At 42.3% G+C, this 19,793-nt stretch overlaps 1 protein-coding gene across 5 annotated transcripts in view; it reads left to right on the forward strand.

Moving 5' to 3' along the window:
• The window catches only part of EYS (eyes shut homolog), a 567,790-nt gene that overhangs the window by 115,402 nt on the left and 432,595 nt on the right, over window positions 1-19,793 (forward strand). For all 5 annotated transcript variants that reach the window (XM_081905892.1, XM_081905891.1, XM_081905893.1 and 2 more), the window contains 2 exons: window positions 7,436-7,633; window positions 14,363-14,484. In XM_081905892.1, the coding sequence (XP_081762018.1) occupies window positions 7,436-7,633; window positions 14,363-14,484 (320 nt within the window). The remainder of the gene's footprint in view (window positions 1-7,435; window positions 7,634-14,362; window positions 14,485-19,793) is intronic.

A 19,793-nucleotide genomic window follows, 5' to 3' on the forward strand; every position in this document is an offset into this window, starting at 1 on the left:
AAAATTCTACCTTAGATGTTTGACTCTTATTTCCTACAGTTCTCATGAGCATAGTATTAGTGGTGCATTCCAGAAAACACATTATTTAAAGCTACTAGGCTGAAATGGAGATTGATTAGAAATTATGATGTAGATTTCTTATATGCGGACAAATAGAAATAATTGTGGTCATTTGCTTTAGAGATGCTAATAGCCCATCATTGGGAAAGTCAATGCTTTTCCTCACAAATCACAGCCCTGTCTTCAAGTAGTTACAAAGTCTCAGCTGTGTGTGACATTAGTCAACATCTTTCAGTGGCATTGTAATAGGCAGGGAAAAAATCCCACGCAATAATTTTCATTAGATTTCCCCCCCATAAAACCTTGAGGTGATTCACAGTAACCTTGAAAAACCTTTTAGCTTTGTTATTAGAAATGCAGTGACAGGAACAGAAAATGGGAGGTGTGGGGACACAACTATTGTGATACCAAACATGATGGAGTGCAAACATGGGGAACATTTGGGAAATGGGGGAGGGGAAATGATCCTTTGCTGAAGTTTGCTGCTATTTTTAAATTGCACAAAAATATGATTTATATTCCCTGCCACCCCACCCCAACCTTGGCCACTGGAGAAAATATAAATGGAAAGTGACTTTAAATGCCACTCTCCCTGAAGAAAAACTAAAAGAGCTTTTATGACAGTTAACACTTAAAAATAAAAAAGGCAACACTTCTGTTCAGTGACAGTTTTGCATAGCTTACTCTGTCATGCAAGCGGGAGCGTATCTGAAGTTGTGAAATTTCACACACGTATTTGGTCAATGTATTCTGTTCCAGAAACGTTTCTTTTTATGACTGTCCTTGGACACCAAATTTCCTGATTTCTCATGAAGAGAAATGCCACATTGTGTGTGCTGGGACATACTTACAGATGCGTTTATGTATTTGTGTGCTTGACATGTACACATAAAGGGGGGGGGGATGTATTTAATTGAATCTGTGAAGTATTCCCAGTGTTATCTAGTGAAAATTCCCAAGGATAGCCAGTCCTTTTGCCATGTGTTAGTGCTGCTGGATTGATAAAGATAGTGCTTTAAAAACAAACAGTTGCAGGAGAAATTATAGCACTTGATGCAAGCAGAGTAAAGAGGGAAGTGACAGTGTCTGTCATTTTGGGTGTACTGTGGAAATTCCCCACAGAGACATAGTTCAGGGAGCGTCATATTTTTTAAAAGAAGTTCTGTGAAGCTGACTCATACAGGGTCACTGCACAGCAGGAAAGAGATCAGCTGTTTACCCTTCGCTCTTGATTGCTTTGGTGCTCAGATCTCTCTGGAAACAGCTAACACAGGGCCTTCCCAACCCCACAAGACCCCCTGTCAAGGATTACGATTCCCAGCCCACTTGGCTCCATTTCAGAGAGCCAAAACCACACGCAGGAAGCTTTGCGCTGACTGCTGTGTTTGAAGCTCCAAAAAAGAAGAAGGAAGTTTTTCTGGGACTAGAAACCTGACACAACCCCAAGCAGTTCTCCAGCAGAGCACAAGCTAGAAGAAAAGGTGGACAGGTTATCGCTGGCTGTGCAGCTTCCTTTCCACTTTTACTCTATCAGGCCAGTACAGGAACAGCTGCTGGGCAGAGCTGAATGGCAAGATCTTTTAGAAGGGGAGAAAATTAAAAAGGGCCCCCAGAATTGACTTCAAGCGTCCACTCCTCTTCCTCCCAAAGGAGCAGGTCCTAAAGGGACTTTGAGGCAGCTCGCCTCACTGATCTGATCCTGAAGACACTGAGAACCAGCACTTGCATTCCCTTTTTGTATATTGGAGGTATGTGTGCAGGATCTCAAGCCATGCTGAATGTTCCTGCATACAAGAAATATCCCTGTGCACAAAAACTAGTGTATCAGGAGAAACAGTCTAGAATGCTTCTCCCTAATAAACTCATTTTTAAAGGCACATAGCAATGATGGGGCTGTATAAGAAAGCGTCCCTTCATGTGACCCCCACCTAAAATCTAAAGTTGTACAGTGGTACCTCAGGTTGGAAACACCTCAGGATACAAACACCTTGGGTTACAGACTCCGCTACCCTGGAAGTAGTACCTTGGATTAAGAACTTTACCTCAGGATGAGGACAGAAATTGCGCGACAGCAGCAGGAGGCCCCATTAGTTAAAGTGGTCCTCAGGTTAAGAATGGTTTCAGGTTAAGAACGGACCTCCAGAACAAATTAAGTTCTTAACCAGAGGTACCACTGTATAGCCCAGGCAAAGGTTTGCAATCTCAGTGAAAACTAAGCATTTATTATTGCTGTTTGTGGCAAATGTCATCTGGTTTCCTTAAAACAAGCATCTGCTTCCAGTTAAGACTGTACAGCAGCGGCTGATAGCAATTTGAGTCCTGCTGTTTTTGATACTTCACTAATTCAATCACCTAATAGCATCGGGGGTTTTCTCGTTCCCCAATACTATCACAGAACAGTCATTTGACCCCTGGATAATCTCTTACTCATATACATTACAAATAAAACAAAGTAGGTGTAATTAGGAACTGTGCGAGGTATAATATTATTATACAAAATAGAGGCAGAATCTGTTATTCTACTTTTTTTTGAAGAAGAAGAAAGTTCTTAAGCTACCATTATTAACATAGCTCTATGCTACTTCATATTTCCCTCCCCTGAGGAGAATGAAATAAGCATGAAGGTCAGGGGGGAAATATAAATTACTATATGTGAGCCTTCAGAATAGTATGCGGTCTTCAGCTGTTGATTTTAAAAAGCTTAAGAGTTTGACAGTCTGATAAGGCTGAAGATTAAAGGAGGCCAAGCAGCCTGTCAAAATCATAAGGCAAGGAACTGTGGGTGTGGGGAAATTGCTGAACAAGCTTTGATTAAGTGGGGGAAAGGGGCAAAAACATTTAGATAGGCATATTAACTGCAGGCCTATAATGTAGAAAGCTGCAAGAGGATTTTAGAGGTTGGTCATGGCTGCACATATTGGTTTCCATTCTATTCCTTGAAGGCTATAATTTCTTTGGCTTATGTTATATTAGCATGAAAGTCTTGTTTTCATTTATACAAGTAAAGTAGGAATATTCGGCTTCTACCACCAGGCCAGCACTGCCTCCTATACCCCATGTTGATTTTTTAAAGTCCTTCTGGACACTGTAGTCCTATACACCAGCAGTGGAGAACATCTTTGACCCTCCAGATGTTTTTGGACTCAAACTCCCATCAGCTGCAGCCAGCATGACCACAAGTGATAAGCACTATAGTTGAGGAAGAGCTGGAGGGCCACATAGGTTCCCTACCTCTGCTATACACACTTACCTGGAAGTAGTTCTCATTGTCCTCAATGGGACTTACTTATGTTGTTGGCATGTATAGGGTTGTAGGGTTAATCTCTTAATTCTGGAAGCTAATTGGATCCATCTATTTCCTTGGATGCAGGGACGCGGATGACACTGTGGGTTAAACCACAGAGCCTAGGGCTTGCCGATCAGAAGGTCGGCAGTTCGAATCCCTGTGACTGGGTGAGCTCCCATTGCTCGGTCCCAGCTCCTGCCAACCTAGCAGTTCGAAAGCACATCAAAGTGCAAGTAGATAAATAGGTACTGCTCCGGCAGGAAGATAAACGGCGTTTCTGTGCGCTGCTCTGGTTCGCCAGAAGCGACTTAGTCATGCTGGCCACATGACCCGGAAGCTGTACGCTGGCTCCCTCAGCCAATAAAGCGAGATGAGCGCCGCAACCCCAGAGTCAGTCATGACTGGACCTAATGGTCGGGGTCCCTTTATCTTTTTATTTCCTTGGATGGACAACATAATTGGTTTGTTGCCCCGCTGCCGTAATTGAGATGCAAGAAGCAGGTCTTTCAATCAGGTAACTATATATATTTATGGGATTTATATCTTGCACAAATGATCAGCAGGGCGGGTCACCAGTGCATAAAGTACAATAAAACAATAAAATACAGTTAGAAACATATTGGCACATCCAGATACCATATAACACCCAACATATTGAGAAGGCTTGTCTAAAGGCCTGAAGTCCTGGAAGGAAGGAACTGTGTGCTCCACAAGTGGGATGCCTTTGCAGAGAAAGCTCTTCAGCCTTCAGCTCATAACAAATGTAAACTCTCGACCTTTATAATAATATTATAAGCAGGACACTGCATGGGGGCGGGGGACACCAATGCTGTATAATAATGGTATCTTTTCTTCAAAATATAGGGTTCAACAGTGGTATTTGTAGTATTTTGGGAAGTGATTCCCTAGGGAAGGGGACACTGGACTACAACTCCCATCATCCCTGTCCATTAGCCATACTTGCAGGGGCTGAATTCAACAGGTTCCCTGCCTTCTCCCTGTAGCATGGATCTGCTAGGAACTTTAAAAGGTGTATGTCTCATGAACCCCACCCTAAAAATCCTAAACATTGTATTTCTGTCGGGAGACATGGGGCTGCTAACAAGGAATCTAAGAAGTGTCATCATAAAACTACACGTCCCAGACTTCCTTGAGGGAAACCCATGGCAATAATGCTAAAACACATTTAGTTTATAGTACAGATGGAGCCTTAAAAGTGATAAAAGGTAATAAAACAGGGGGGAAATGTCTCACAGAAGCATCATATGAGATAATATTGAACATGAAGATAATAGTATTCCGGTAATAAGTAGTACCTAGAGATTTGGCAGCATTAATTTTTTTCCCTATTAAAATTATTTTGCTAAATAATAACAAGCAGAGTTCACCAGGGAGTGTGTCAGCTTCTTTTTAATTAGGTTTTTATCCACCAGGAGTGCTTTGATTCTTCATTTTTTTTTCTATTGCATTATGCTTTCTGACTAAAGTGAAAATCTAATTTACTTATTTCATGTAACTCATAAATCACAGAGATGCTGAGGATTCTTTTTTTAAAGATAGAAGTACAATAAAAAAGCTGCGGGGAAACTGAAGTTTTGAGACATATCTCATTAGAGCTTTTACTTTCATTTCCCTTGAAATATCAATCTTTATTGTAGTTCATATCCTAGTGGGTACAACCATGTATCTCTAAATTCCTTTGTCTTGTGAGGCACGATGTTTCCATCTAACACTGAACTTGAGTGGCCTCAATTGTTTAAGTTTGGAACACAGAGGGGATATACAAAAATAATTCAATGGTGTCTGCATACTCAGGGGGACTCCTCAGGTAGGCAGAACTATGTAGGTTTGTATATTAAAATATATTCAATATTGTCTGACTTACATAGTCACTAAAATCTGCCTCAGGAAACTATAGCTCATATACAATGTGGTGGCTAGGTTATTGACAGGTGACAGTGTCTGAGGACATAAAACACCATTGTTTAAAGGCAATGCTACAACTTGGGGCCAGATTATCTGAAGGAAAACCTTCTAAACAGATTTATGCAGTCAATAAGGTCATTAATATAGGCTCTTCTGGTTGTGTCCGTCTGGTGATGTCCAGGAAAGGGGCCTTTTCTGTGGTGGCACCGACTCTCTAGAGTAGGCTTCCCCCAGAAATAAGGCATGTACAGTACCAAGATCAGCACAATTTCAGAAAAATGATGAAAACATGTCTATTCATGGTGGCTATTGGCGTCTAACACTATAAAAGATCAACAATTTTTTGACTGCTTGGTAGTATTTGATTATTTTAAGTGTATATTGTATTATAACCACCTTAAGATGCACTTGTTAAAGAAAAATGGTCCAGCTAAAAGGAAGGGTGAACGTAGCTCTAGGAGAGGGTAAAATGAATTACAATGAATCTCTACAGATACGAAAATAGGCATTATAGGTGAATTAGCACTGAATGAAAGACATCTTGTTCATGATTATTCCATTGCATGTTCAGACCCAGAGACCTCCCCCCTAAATAAAAACACATTTGACTCAAATTTTAGTTTTGGTTTTTGGCAGGATTTAGGCCACAGCTTTATTGATTACAGAAAAGTGAGTGGTTGCATAGGCTCTGGTTCGACTAGCTCCCTACACCCTTGCAGGTAGCGCTGACCCAGAGCTCCATCATAGGTCAGCCAAGGGTGAACACCTGAAGCAGGTGAAAAGCCTGGGAACAGACTCTGTTCCCTCCCCAGATGCTCCCCTGGACTCAAGGACTCTCCGGGGTTGACCAAACCAAGTTGAGTCCCTGGATTCCTTTAATGGAATATCTTTCACATAGGGATGGTGAGACCGTTCTCTCAATATTGTTGATAACCATAATATTTTAAGACACAGGCAAATACATATTTCAGCAGGAAATTAATTTCAAGTACATAAACTCTATTTCAAGTACATAAACTCTACTCATAGGAAAACGTTGGAATTTGGCAAAGTATCCTTCTGAGCCAATCAGATTATTGGGTCCAAAAGCCACACACACAACCAATGGAGAAGGACGTGCATCATTCCCGAGTTACAGACACTGCTCAGGCTATGTGACATATAGTGGTACCTTGGTTCTCAAACACCTTGCTAGTCAAACACCTTGGTTCTCAAATGCTGAAATCCCAGAAATAAGTGTTCTGGTTTTCGAATGTTTTTCGGAAGTCAAACATCTGATTCGGCTGTCGGCTATTGTTTCTGGGGCGCCTGCACCAATCAGGTGAGCCAGTGTGGTGTAGTGGTTAAGAGCGGTAGCCTCGTAATCTGGGGAACCGGGTTCGCGTCTCCGCTCCTCCACATGCAGCTGCTGGGTGACCTTGGGCCAGTCACACTTCTCTGAAGTCTCTCAGCCCCACTCACCTCACAGAGTGTTTGTTGTGGGGGAGGAAGGGAAAGGAGAATGTTAGCCGCTTTGGGACTCCTTAAAGGGAGTGAAAGGCGGGATATCAAATCCAAACTCTTCTTCTTCTTCTTCAAACATTTTGGAACGGGTTAAGTTCGAGAACCAAGGTACCACTGTATTTGGTGCTTTTGTTTTTGCGTTTTGCTTTTTGAGGCTTTTTTAGTTAATTTGTTTTTGTGACTACAAACACTGTCTTATTTATTTTATAGTACAGTACATTGATTATTGCTGTCATTTTATGGATCAATGGTCTTGTTAGATAGTAAAATTCATGTTAAATTGCTGTTTTAGGGGTTGTTTTTAAAAGTCTGGAACAAATTAATCTGTTTTGCATTACTTTCTATGGTAATGCGCGCCTTGGTTTGTGACACTGTTTAAATGTTTGTTTATCAGATTTAAAAAACAACAACCCGTACATCTTAGTTTTATATGCATAGGCTACAGAGAAAAGAATTACTTTCTTGTTTCTAAAACTGAAGAGCAAAGAAATCCGGATTTGTATTTTATGTTTTGCATGAGGAGGGGGAGATAAAAGGATTAGAAAAGATTTTGTGCCAAGTGTCTTTAATTGGTTAACTTAGGATACAGTACGGCACAGGATAGGTAACAACCAGTTTATTAGTTAAATGGTGCCAACTTTTGTCTTCTTTTCATTCCAGGTTTTAATTGTGAATTCAGGCCCTGTGAGGGAGGGAATCCCTGTGAGAACGGAGCTGTGTGTCTGAAAGAGACGGACTTGGCTGCCTTTCCCCTTGGATTCCAGTGCCAGTGTCTGAAGGGCTTTGAAGGCCCACGCTGTGAGATCAACGTCAACGAGTGCAGCTCCAACCCTTGCTTCCATGGATATTGCTACGATGGTGAGTTTGGCATTTGTTTCTCCTTTTCGTGCAACCCTTGCAGCTGTATTTGAGACATTTCAGGGAGATCAGCAGATAACGCTCTCCAGTACGTGTGCCCTGGAAACAACTTTGCATCCTATTCCTGAAAGAAGGGGACTTTGCCAAGATGTCTCATTTCCTGGCACAGAGGTTTATCTTTCCAGAGGTCACCATTGAAGCTAATGAGAAATTCTAATGAGATGATTTTTTTTTTAAGTTGTCTCATCCGATGCTTCAATTAGCCCAAATGCCTTTTGTGCAATATATTTGATGTTGGGTAATTTTCAGGTGCTCAGAAATAGCTCCTCTGAGCAAGGAGGCACTGTTTGCAGTGAGTTTAACAAATAGGTTTGAATATTGCATTAAAATGAGATCAGGGCTGATGAAAAGCAAGGTGCTTGTCCAATGGGGTGGGATGGAGAGAGAAAAGGCCCTGTACCATGTTTACCAGAGTTTAAATCCCTGTGTGCATTTCAGCTCTCACGTTTTTTAAAGAAATGAAAGGATTGTAAATATTACCATTAAATCTTTATTATGGGAACAAGCAAGGGAAAGCCAAATATGAAGGGCAGTATGCTTTGTATATTTCACTTCATGGACTGATTGGAAATGGAAAAAAGTGTTCTGTTGAATAGAGTTTTATAATGCCCTGAAACACTTGCAATGGTAAGACACAAGTTCCCATTAGATCTAAGTAGTAGAATTCTAGGATAATTTAGTGCCATCAAAATCAACATACCGTATTTTTCGCCCTATAGGACGCACTTTTTCCCCTCCAAAAATGAAGGGGAAATGTGTGTGTGTCCTATGGGGCGAATGCAGGCTTTCGCTGAAGCCTGGAGAGCGAGGGGGGTCGGTGCGCACTGACCCCTCTTGCTCTCCAGGCTTCAGGAAGCTATCCGCAAGCCGTGGGAGAGCTGCGTGAAGTCGCGCAGCTCTCCCACGCTTGCAGATAGCAGCCTGTTCTGGGGGCTGGGGTCAGGGGAATCTCGGGCTTCCCCTGCCCCAGCCCTGCACTTGGGGGGGGGGAATAATATTTTTTCTTTATTCCCCCCAAAAAAAACTAGGTGCGCCCTATGGGGCGAAAAATACGGTAATTAAGGCAGTTTATTATACTGTAGTTGTTCAGCCAGAAGTAGACAGTGGACTAAAATGTTCAGCCAGAGGTAGACAGTGGAACAGCATGTCTGTATGTCCTCAGAATCTTCCAATACCTTAATCCCAAATAAATTATATTATAAGCAATAATGTTGTCAGAAGCCTCAGTCACTGTTCTGTAAACTCTAACCATAGATTCAAAGGTATCCATACTTTACATTCCCTGGGCATTTTAGTACAGTGCCCCATCAATCTGCCCTTGGTCAGTAACTTGGCCATTGTTTCTCTTCCCCTATGGGTTTTAAATACTTTAGATGGAGTGCCAATTCTGTTGTGAATTCTGTGGGAAAAGAGTAAAGAGAAGCACATAAACATTTGTAATGGTTAAGCTCATGGCTGAGTCAACTGCCCATTTCTGACATGGTACAGACTGGGGTTGTCAGTGAACTAGGCCCAGAAAGCAATTCACAGGCACCAATCTAAATTCCCCGACTACATCTCTTGTTTGGATGAAAGAATTGTTGTCCTCCTTGCCTGATAAAGGCTTTGCCTTTGATGGTGGTGAAGTCCCACCATCTGTTGAATTGGTTTGGGTACAGCCTCACTTAATGACTGAATGTGTCTTAATTTTTGGGTGAAGAGGCTTTGCTAGTAGTATGATGTCATACCAACATTGTAGCAGACCCACAACTGCTAATGGTCTTATGGTTATAGGTTTAGAGATTTTCTTTTGTAATTTTGCAATAGATGTGAAGAGTATTCAAGTTACTCAGTATCAAAGAAGGAAGGCCATAGCCCAGTGGTTAGAGCTTCTTGCCTAAAGATTTCCTTCTATTCCACTTCTCTCTGGGATGCTCATCTTCACCAAGCATACTGATTTGCCCCCAGTGTTGGGCTCAGTAACACCTTCTTACTTTTTTCTGACATATAATGCCTCTAATCTTGCAACCTTCCTTCATGAGAGAGTTGCTCCAGTTACTTGATCACTTTGACTTCCCCTTTCTGTCTGTCCAGGTGGATATTTGTCTGACATGGTCCATTTTCAAGTTATATATATTGAACCATTTTATTTAACCAGCAACATAGGAAACTGCCGTATACTGCATCAGATTTGTGGTCCATTTAGCTCCCTATTGTCTACACCAGGGGTTCTCAACCTAATCCCCATGGCCCACTAGTGGGCGTTTCAGGATTCTAGGTGGGTGGTAGTGGGTTCTACAGCACAAGCTGAATCCTCCTTCCATTGAGCACTGGTGGGCAGTAAGGAAATTTTACCATCAAGAAAGATGCATTATTGGGCGGTAGCTATAAAAAGGTTGACTCCCCCGGGTCTAGACTGACTGGCAGTAGCTTTCCAAGGTTTTCTTCCAGCCCTACCTGGGCATGCTGGGGATGGGACCTGGGGTCTTTGCATGCAAAACAGCTGCTCAACCATTGAGCCCTTCCTCAAAAGCAGATTATTTATTCATCTAACAAAATGTATATACTGCTTGATTGTAAGAAAACCTCTAAGTGGTTTACAAATTAAACAAATTCATGGAGGATAAGAATAACAATGGTTACTAGATGTGCAAAAAGGAAAAGAAAAGAAGTTTAAATTTCCATAGAAGTGGATATTCAGCATATATATATATATATATATATGCTTTCGTAGATTTTCACGGGTACAGGAATGCAGGTTTTGGTGTCCTCGGGTGTCTTCCCGTGTAAAAGTTGGGGTGTCTAGGCGACGTTTCGACGAGGTCTCACTCGTCATCTTCAGGCTGGTGCTTTCGGCTTCTTGTTACTGGAACAGAGCAGGATCTCAGTGTTTGAGTTCCTATAAATACTGTTGAGGGGGTGTGGTGTATAGCCTCCAATGTTCTGGGCAGAGAGGAAGTTCCCAGGCTAGTGTGCCTTTTCTTCTTTTGTTCCTTAATTACTTGAGGGATATCCTGAGTGATTTCTTGAGTGATATCCTGAGTACCACTTAGGTGGGTCATTAGGTGTGGATTAGTTGCTAAAGTCTTTGTGTCTTGACCTCTTGAACTTTGTGAAGAGTTTTTCTGAGAAGATGGCTGTACTGCACTTAGTTGTGCTCTGGCTTGGCTTCGTGTATAGGGGCGAGCTGTGGTTTTGTGGCTTGTGTCAGCCAGATCTGTGTAGGGATTGCAGGGGGGTGCAGCATCCGGAGGTGCCACCATGGTTCGGCTACTGGATGGTGTCTGTAATTTATCTGTGGAGAGGGTCTGGGTTTGGGTCTGGTGTGGTTGATTGGTGATGGCGTTCTGTGTGCCTCTGGATCTGGTGTCAGTTTTTGTGGGGAGGGCTAATTTCCAGATGTCTGGCAAGCGGGATGTGTCGTCACGCTTGTTCATGTTGTGAGGGTGTTTCTCTATCTCAATGGCTTCCATGATTATTCTCTTGTGGTGATGTTCCATGTTAAAGAGCAATTTGGAATCTGCAAAATTAATTTCGTGTCCTGTTTCTTTCATGTGTTGGAAAAGAGAGGAAGTTTTTTCTTCTTTTTTGACGGCATTCTTGTGTTCTGCGATACGTGCATTTATTCGTCTGTTTGTTTGTCCAATGGATACCAGCAAAACAGGGTTACGAAGCTAATCCAAAAAGAAACACCCCCCAAAAACCAAGACACAGAAGAAAACAATGGCATGGCCCTCCTTCCTTATATCAAGGGCACTACAGATAAAATTAGCAAAATCCTCCATAAACACAATATCAAAACAGCCTTTTGCACCAACCAAAAAATAGCCAATATCCTCAGAAACCCCAAGGATAAAATCCAGTTGGAAAACCAAGGGGTCTATGAAATACCCTGCAAAGTCTGCCCAGCCACGTACATTGGACAAACAAACAGACGAATAAATGCACGTATCGCAGAACACAAGAATGCCGTCAAAAAAGAAGAAAAAACTTCCTCTCTTTTCCAACACATGAAAGAAACAGGACACGAAATTAATTTTGCAGATTCCAAATTGCTCTTTAACATGGAACATCACCACAAGAGAATAATCATGGAAGCCATTGAGATAGAGAAACACCCTCACAACATGAACAAGCGTGACGACACATCCCGCTTGCCAGACATCTGGAAATTAGCCCTCCCCACAAAAACTGACACCAGATCCAGAGGCACACAGAACGCCATCACCAATCAACCACACCAGACCCAAACCCAGACCCTCTCCACAGATAAATTACAGACACCATCCAGTAGCCAAACCATGGTGGCACCTCCGGATGCTGCACCCCCCTGCAATCCCTACACAGATCTGGCTGACACAAGCCACAAAACCACAGCTCGCCCCTATACACGAAGCCAAGCCAGAGCACAACTAAGTGCAGTACAGCCATCTTCTCAGAAAAACTCTTCACAAAGTTCAAGAGGTCAAGACACAAAGACTTTAGCAACTAATCCACACCTAATGACCCACCTAAGTGGTACTCAGGATATCACTCAAGAAATCACTCAGGATATCCCTCAAGTAATTAAGGAACAAAAGAAGAAAAGGCACACTAGCCTGGGAACTTCCTCTCTGCCCAGAACATTGGAGGCTATACACCACACCCCCTCAACAGTATTTATAGGAACTCAAACACTGAGATCCTGCTCTGTTCCAGTAACAAGAAGCTGAAAGCACCAGCCTGAAGATGACGAGTGAGACCTCGTCGAAACGTCGCCTAGACACCCCAACTTTTACACGGGAAGACACCCGAGGACACCAAAACCATATATATATATATATATATATATATATATATATATATATATATATATATAATTACTTGAAAGCTTACCCTTCAGGTTCAGATCTGAGTATCCGTGGAAGTAAATAACTATTGAGATGTGATAGACAAGTTAAAAAGGAGGTGAAGTGCTTTGCTTTAGCTCTATCTTATAACTGTGAATTAAGAAAATCCAAGCGTCTTGAAAAAAAAAATAGTATTGGAACAAAGGGCTCCAAGCATTTAATGAGAGTAATAGCAGTTACATGTGCTGAGACTGAGTGACAGCCTAGATTACATGGTAAATCTTAGAGATAATGAAGAACCCAGGGACCTGTGTGAGACTATAATAAATCTATGCCTGTAAGAACTGCAATCATTGCTGTCACCGGGTCCCTTGTATAGATGTAACTCTCCAAAGATACTTCTCTCTTTACATCACTAATGATGAAAAAGAGGAAGGACTGATTGTTAGCTTGGGAGGGGGCAAGAATGAAACATGGAAACTCATGAGAGTAGCTGATCAAGGCTGTCAAACCTCAGCTCTTGAGCAGTTTCTTTTAAATAAAGTGGCACAGTGTGAAAATGGCACCTCCAGATAATAAATGTTTCTTTCCCTGTCTATTTCCTTTAAAAATAACAGATGCAAAATATCAAGGGCACAAGTTTTTTCTTTTCCCCAATAGAAGAAATGCACCTCGGGGGAGGGATTTTTGGTTTGTGTGGGGGGACTACCTGGAAGGGAAAGACGGACACCTGCCATCTAGGAAAACATCCAGCAACTGAACATCATGTGCTGTAAAGCAGTTTGTGTTAGCTTTATATTAGCAATGTGTTGAAATCTGCCCTGTTGTTAAGTCAGGTGGGGCCATGTAGGAATTGGCTACTGTGTTGGTTTCAGAACATCACAATAGATGAACTCTACTCTGTGATGTCCCAGTCAAGATACTAGATTCAGGTAGGTAGCTGTGTTGGTCTGACACAGTCAAAATAAAAAAATAAAAAAGGGTGGGGGTTTTATCAGAAGGGTAGTTAGAGATAGGTGATTGACTCAATGAGTATGGTAAACCTGTTGATGACTGCTAACGACTGCAATTAGTCCTACAGGGAAAAGCAAGGGATAGTAACATTCGTCAACAGGTTTATCATACCCATTGAGCCAATCACCCATCTCCTACTACCCTTCTGAGAAAAACCCCACCCCACCCTCCCACTATATATAAGGGTCTGGTGACTTCTGTTTCAATGTATCTGAAGAAGTGTGCATGCACATGAAAGCTTATACCCAGAACAAACGTAGTTGGTCTCTAAGGTGCTACTGGACAATTTTTTTATTCTTTTTATTTATCCAGTCAAGATAGTTTGGGATGGGAATCACACCCAGTTTCCTTCGTACGAATGGATAAGAGCAGTTAATTCATAAGGGGGGTGGGTAAAACGGAGAGCATTTGGGAACATAACTGGTGTGGAGCTAAATTGTTTTTACACTGGATGGCCCTAATGCTGGAGATGAGGTGTAGCACAAGAGTGTACCCTCTTCTCAAATTAGGTGGGTTACTTAATTGTCATGAATGGCTGCTGATGTCATTCTCTCCTATATCAGAAATCCAGTTTCCCTATGGTTACATTTCCTGCCTGTGTATGACATACCTTCTTTTCATTTCAGTGACAATTACACAATACTGTTTCAATTCCCTCCCCCCGCCCCTTGCTTGTTCTCTCTTTCCATTTCCATTGCCCTTTATATTTCTGAGGAAAATAGGACTACATTTCTAGGATTTATGTGCTATCTTTATTTAAGTGTTTTGCAGTTCCAGTTACAATCTAACTTTGTACAAAATGTGACTGACCTGCGTCTCTCTCCCCCCCCAACTTCACACACTGCAGTTGTTGACGGCTTCTACTGCTTGTGCAACCCTGGGTATGCAGGACAAAAATGTGACCAAGATATTGATGACTGCCTCGTTAACGCATGCAAACACAATTCTACCTGTGTGGATCTCCATTTGGTTAGTACACAGTAAGCATTTCATTTTCGCTTTTGGTGGAGGGGGGAGGAGTGTGCTATGGTGACCTGTTGTATGTGCATGTACTAAAAAACTAGACTCCCTTCTGGGCAACTTTATGGAGAAAGGGATGGGGGACACATTTCATTGGTGAGTGGGGTGAGTGGAGCAATTAATTTGGATTTTACCAATGTACAGTAGGTAAGTTTCTACACAAGCTCTCACACCCCTATTTTACATCCAAGAAGGAGATACTCCAGCCAGGTTAAAACAGTCAAGAATGATGCGAAGCAGGTCTAGTGTGGTTGTGGAGGGGGAGAGGCTGTAGCAGTTTGAAAGCACGTCACAGTGCAAGTAGATAAATAGGTACCGCCGCAGCAGGAAGGCAAACGGTGTTTCCGTGTGCTGCCAGAAGCGGCTTAGTCATGCTGGCCACATGACCTGGAAAAATTGTCTGCAGACAAACATTGGCTCCCTTGGCCAGTAAAGTGAGATGAGCACCACAACCCCAGTGTCGTTTGCGACTGGACTTAACTGTCAGGGATCCTTTACCTTTACCTTTTTACTTCTTCCTTAATGCATCACCAAGTGATGCTTATGTGATTTATCTTTCTCCTCTCTTGGGAACAGTATCCTGGTGAGAATCTACCAAAAAACAAGGGGGGAAAAAAAGAACAGGGGGAAATTACTTGCATGAATGGGACTTCTCCCTGTGCTTACAATCTCTGTTTTCTTCTGCAGCTAAATCTTGCCATAAAAGGCCTAATTCACTTCCATTTACAGCATCATATCTTAGATTTGTTTTCTTCGTGTGTCCCGAGAGGCTTTTTGTTGTTGTTTTCTTACCATCACTCAAGTCTATCCGTTCTCCTTCTACAGTAATATGTCATATTCCTCTGTCAAAAACATATACCATTTTGTTTTAAATGGACTGTGACATAGTTAGAAGATCAATAAAATCCCCACTGGGTCATCATTCCCGAGAAAGCGGGGCCAGAGGGGGGAGAGAGACATAAGAACACCCTCCCCTCAGAGTATTTTTTCAATATAGAAATAGAAACACACACAGGGTTCAGCTTTATTTGGAGTATGCCATTTATGATGCTTTTGGTTGGCTTTTCACCTAATAATGCTGTTGTTTTTTCTTGTAGCAGAACATCATTGTGCACTATAATCACTTTAAAAATAACTGTTATGGACAAAGAGCATTTAATTGTTTTCTTTTTGTCAGATATATCCTTTGTTGGGTATTTGACTTTCCTAGATGTGCAATTCAATCACAATTATAAATGCAAATAAATATCAAGACAAAAGCCTTCTCCCAAATCTGGCATTTATAGTGCAATCCTATACATGTCTCCTGAGAAGTAAGTCCCTTTGAGTTCAATGTTGTTTCTTTCTAAGTAATTGAGTATAAGATCACACTAGAATGAATTGCATTGCTCATATTTGCTACCACTGCATACACCATAAAATCAGTAATGAACTAATGGAAGGTGAAAGGTTGTGATAAAAGGCAACCTTTCACTCTCTTCTTAGGGATTCTTTGTAGGCTTGGTTTTGTTCAGTATTTTCTTTGGTGACCTTAGAGAGGGGTGGAAGAATGTGATAAAGAGAATAAATCTGAGAATGACACTGCTAAGAGCATTAATAATGAGGAAGCCAACTAGGAAGCCATGCAGGATTAACAGCTTGACCTTACGAACTAAAGTAACAGATCTTAAATTCAAGAGTTCACAATATAAGGTCCTGGGCTTGGGGACCAAAAATGGTCATTTTCACTGTTAGCCAGGCAACCTGACTGAAGGGAAATGGGATGTCTTGGTCACTTAATCAATAATAAGCAGCCACCAATATGATGTTTCTGCCTTGAGGGCAAAAGCAGCTATTGATTGTGTTATGTAAGGCATTTCTTGTTGGCATAGGGAAGTATATTCATACTTTTGACCAGGAAAAGGATAGGACCTCACCTGAAATGATATCACCCCGCTGAGTGATTGGGAGCGAAGGCGACAATATTCTTCCTTTCTCATAACAGAAGAACTCAAGGTCTCTCAATAAAATTGATTGGCAATAAATTCAAGGCAGATAAAAGAAAGCTCTTCACACAGAGCATCATTAACTTATGAAATTTGCTGCCATAGATGTGGTGATAACTGCTGCCTTATATAGCTTTAAAAGTGGTTTAGGCAAGTTTTGCTGATCCATCAGGGTTCATATCCCAGTGTTGGAAACCCAATGTGCAAATGGGGCAGCACTCTTCACTGAGCACATATTAGCTGTTGAGTGCATCTGGTACCCATAGCATCGCCAAGAGCACAAAACTTACACATATTTTGTGGGAAACATTTGATGTGGCATACAAATTGAAACAATCCTCTGGATTGAGCAACAGAGTGCCGGCGTGTTGTCTTGCAGTGAGGGGCTGTGCTTAATGCCTTTTGGCACAGTCCAGCTTTGTGATTGTAACAGTGGTGGTCCTCAGCTAGCAAGATTTATCTGCTGTCACCTGCTATTTATAATACATAAGACATAAAACAGAATGTGATGTTGGGGGAGTCCAGTAGTGCACTCTGCTGAGAAAGGGATGAGTTAATGCTCAGTTTATTCATTTTGCATGCATAGGTTCCTTCCATGGGGTGGGGTGGGAGAGGAAATATTTTGGAATTGTTCTCCTTGCCCTTCTCCTTTCTGTACACTTACATAAATGTAAAATTTTGTCAACAGATATGAAAATAAAAATTGTTTTCCAGCAACCAAATCCTCAAAGTAAGACAGGCTGTTCAACTAGTCTTGCTTCTAAAAGAGGGTTGTAGGATTATAGCTGAACCATTGTACTGGAATCATTCATCAAGGATATACATGGCCCATTGTCTTTATGCTCTGTAGGGATACTAAAACCTGACTGGAAGGAAGAAGATCGATGCCACTGAGATCAGTCTGCCCACCTGTGTTTCCTATAAAGGGGACAATGGTGAACCAGTGCAGTGGTGTTATTTTTGCAGCAGTAAGAACCATTTGTCTAATGCCTTTTAAAACAATTTATGGCATCTTGTATGTATGTGAAGTGCATGGTGTTCACTTGTACTGTCAATGTGATGGATTAAGGCAATGCCATAGCTGAAGTATGAGAGCAGATTAAAGGGATGTGGTACTTTCATCTGGAAAATAGAGGAGTGGTCACCAAAGCAAGCTAGTACATCATCCTGTGACAAAACACTATATGACACAGGCTGACTTTGCTATGTTTATTAATATCCTCACTGAAAAAAGGATAGTAAGAAATTGCTGAGAGAAAATCCTGACTAGGTGAAGCAAAACCAAAAGGAGATAAGATGACCAAGTCAAGAGAGCAGTTGATGGAGGAGAGCCAGTTTTCCTCCATCTTGTGGAGGGCAATAGGGATGAAAGAGTTTAGCCCCTCCCTACTTGCTTGTTGATTTTACACATGGGTAAAATCCTTGAAAAGTGCTTATGTTAACTCCCTGTGATGACCCATCCTTCTTGACCATCATTTCTTGCCAAAAGTAGGACAGAACACGACCAGGCTCTCAACTCCCTGCTCCTATACAGAGCTATGGGGAGAACTACCAAAGCCTCTCTTTGGCACGCTGGTGGGAGAGACTTAAAGAGGCCTTTGCTCATGTATCAGCCTGTAGTACTGCTGCTTATGTGACGTAATGACTGAACTATGCTCAGTCACTAATAGTGCTGTTTACTTATGGGAGTGGGGTGGATGAAGAATCCCTTCTGGTGATACAGATTCCTGTTGTTTTTTGAAAGGCACATTGACTGAGATTGTGTAATCTTTACTCCTTCTCTAATAGGTCATCCTTAGCCAGCACTGAGATGACACCCTTTTTTTCTGTCACATAAGTATCAAGGTTTCAGTCCATACTAGGACTTTGCAAAAGCAAAGTGGCTGGTCATGTGGCCAATAGAAACAAGGGATAATCATGCTTGGAAATAGCCACAGATTAGGATGTGGGCTAAAGCCTCAGCGCCTAGGACTTGCCGATCAAAAGGTCGGCGGTTCGAATCCCTGCGGCGGGGTGCGCTCCCGCTGCTCGGTCCCAGCGCCTGCCAACCTAGCAGTTCGAAAGCACCTCCGGGTGCAAGTAGATAAATAGGGACCGCTTACCAGCGGGAAGGTAAGCGGCGTTTCCGTGTGCGGCTCTGGCTCGCCAGAGCAGCGATGTCACGCTGGCCACGTGACCCGGAAGTGTCTCCGGACAGCGCTGGCCCCTGGCCTCTTGAGTGAGATGGGCGCACAACCCCAGAGTCTGGCAAGACTGGACCGTACGGGCAGGGGTACCTTTACCTTTACCTTTAGGATGTCTCACCTCTAGTTGGCATCCTTCTTTTTGTTGCTGTTTAGTCGTTTAGTCGTGTCCGACTCTTCGTGACCCCATGGACCAGAGCACGCCAGGCACTCCTGTCTTCCACTGCTTCCCACAGTTTGGTCAAACTCATGCTAGTAGCTTCAAGAACACTATCCAACCATCTCATCCTCTGTCGTCCCCTTCTCCTTGTGCCCTCCATCTTTCCCAACATCAGGGTCTTTTCCAGGGTGTCTTCTCTTCTCATGAGGTGGCCAAAGTATTGGAGTCTCAGCTTCAGGATCTGCCCTTCCAGTGAGCACTCAGGGCTGATTTCCTTCAGAGTGGATAGGTCTGATCTTCTTGCAGTCCATGGGACTCTCAAGAGTCTCCTCCAGCGCCATAATTCAAATTCCTTCTTTTTAGTAAGAGTTAAATTTTTGAAATAAGCAAGGTCAGTGGTACTGCCTCCATTCTGACTTCCACAGGCTGAAATACAAGCAAAGGGCTCTTTCATTCTCCCTCACCAAAGGCTTTGGCAGAGTTTTCCACTTATCTCTGTTGTGGAGTACAGAGCTGAAGAACCTTTTGCCTTGGTTTGTATGAGACTAAGTGACTGAAATGCTGAAATACTGTGCCAGATTGAGTGCCCAGCCTACCATTTACCTCTCTCTAGTGTGAGCCACTGTGGGGTGGGATTATTGCTTAGACTGAGTATATATGTGATGGAAGCTCTTAAGTGACTGTTTTGTCATTGTAGCAAGGTCACAATATTTTTCTTCATTATTCCACTCAAATCACTTACTGCTAAAAACACCAGTTACCAAGTTCCTGTTTCCTAGCCTGCACTGCTTGCATCTGACATATTACATATATATGCTGCAAATGTTTTTTTTAAAAAAATGGTGTTCCGTTTCAGCCATGTGACTCCCAGAAATCCCTGAGAAATTGCACAGCTCTTTGAAATTTATCTCATGTAGTTCATTTTTGTAG

Source organism: Podarcis melisellensis (assembly GCF_964234715.1).
Source record: "Podarcis melisellensis genome assembly, chromosome: 3".
In the NCBI taxonomy this organism is placed as follows: Eukaryota; Metazoa; Chordata; class Lepidosauria; order Squamata; family Lacertidae; genus Podarcis; species Podarcis melisellensis.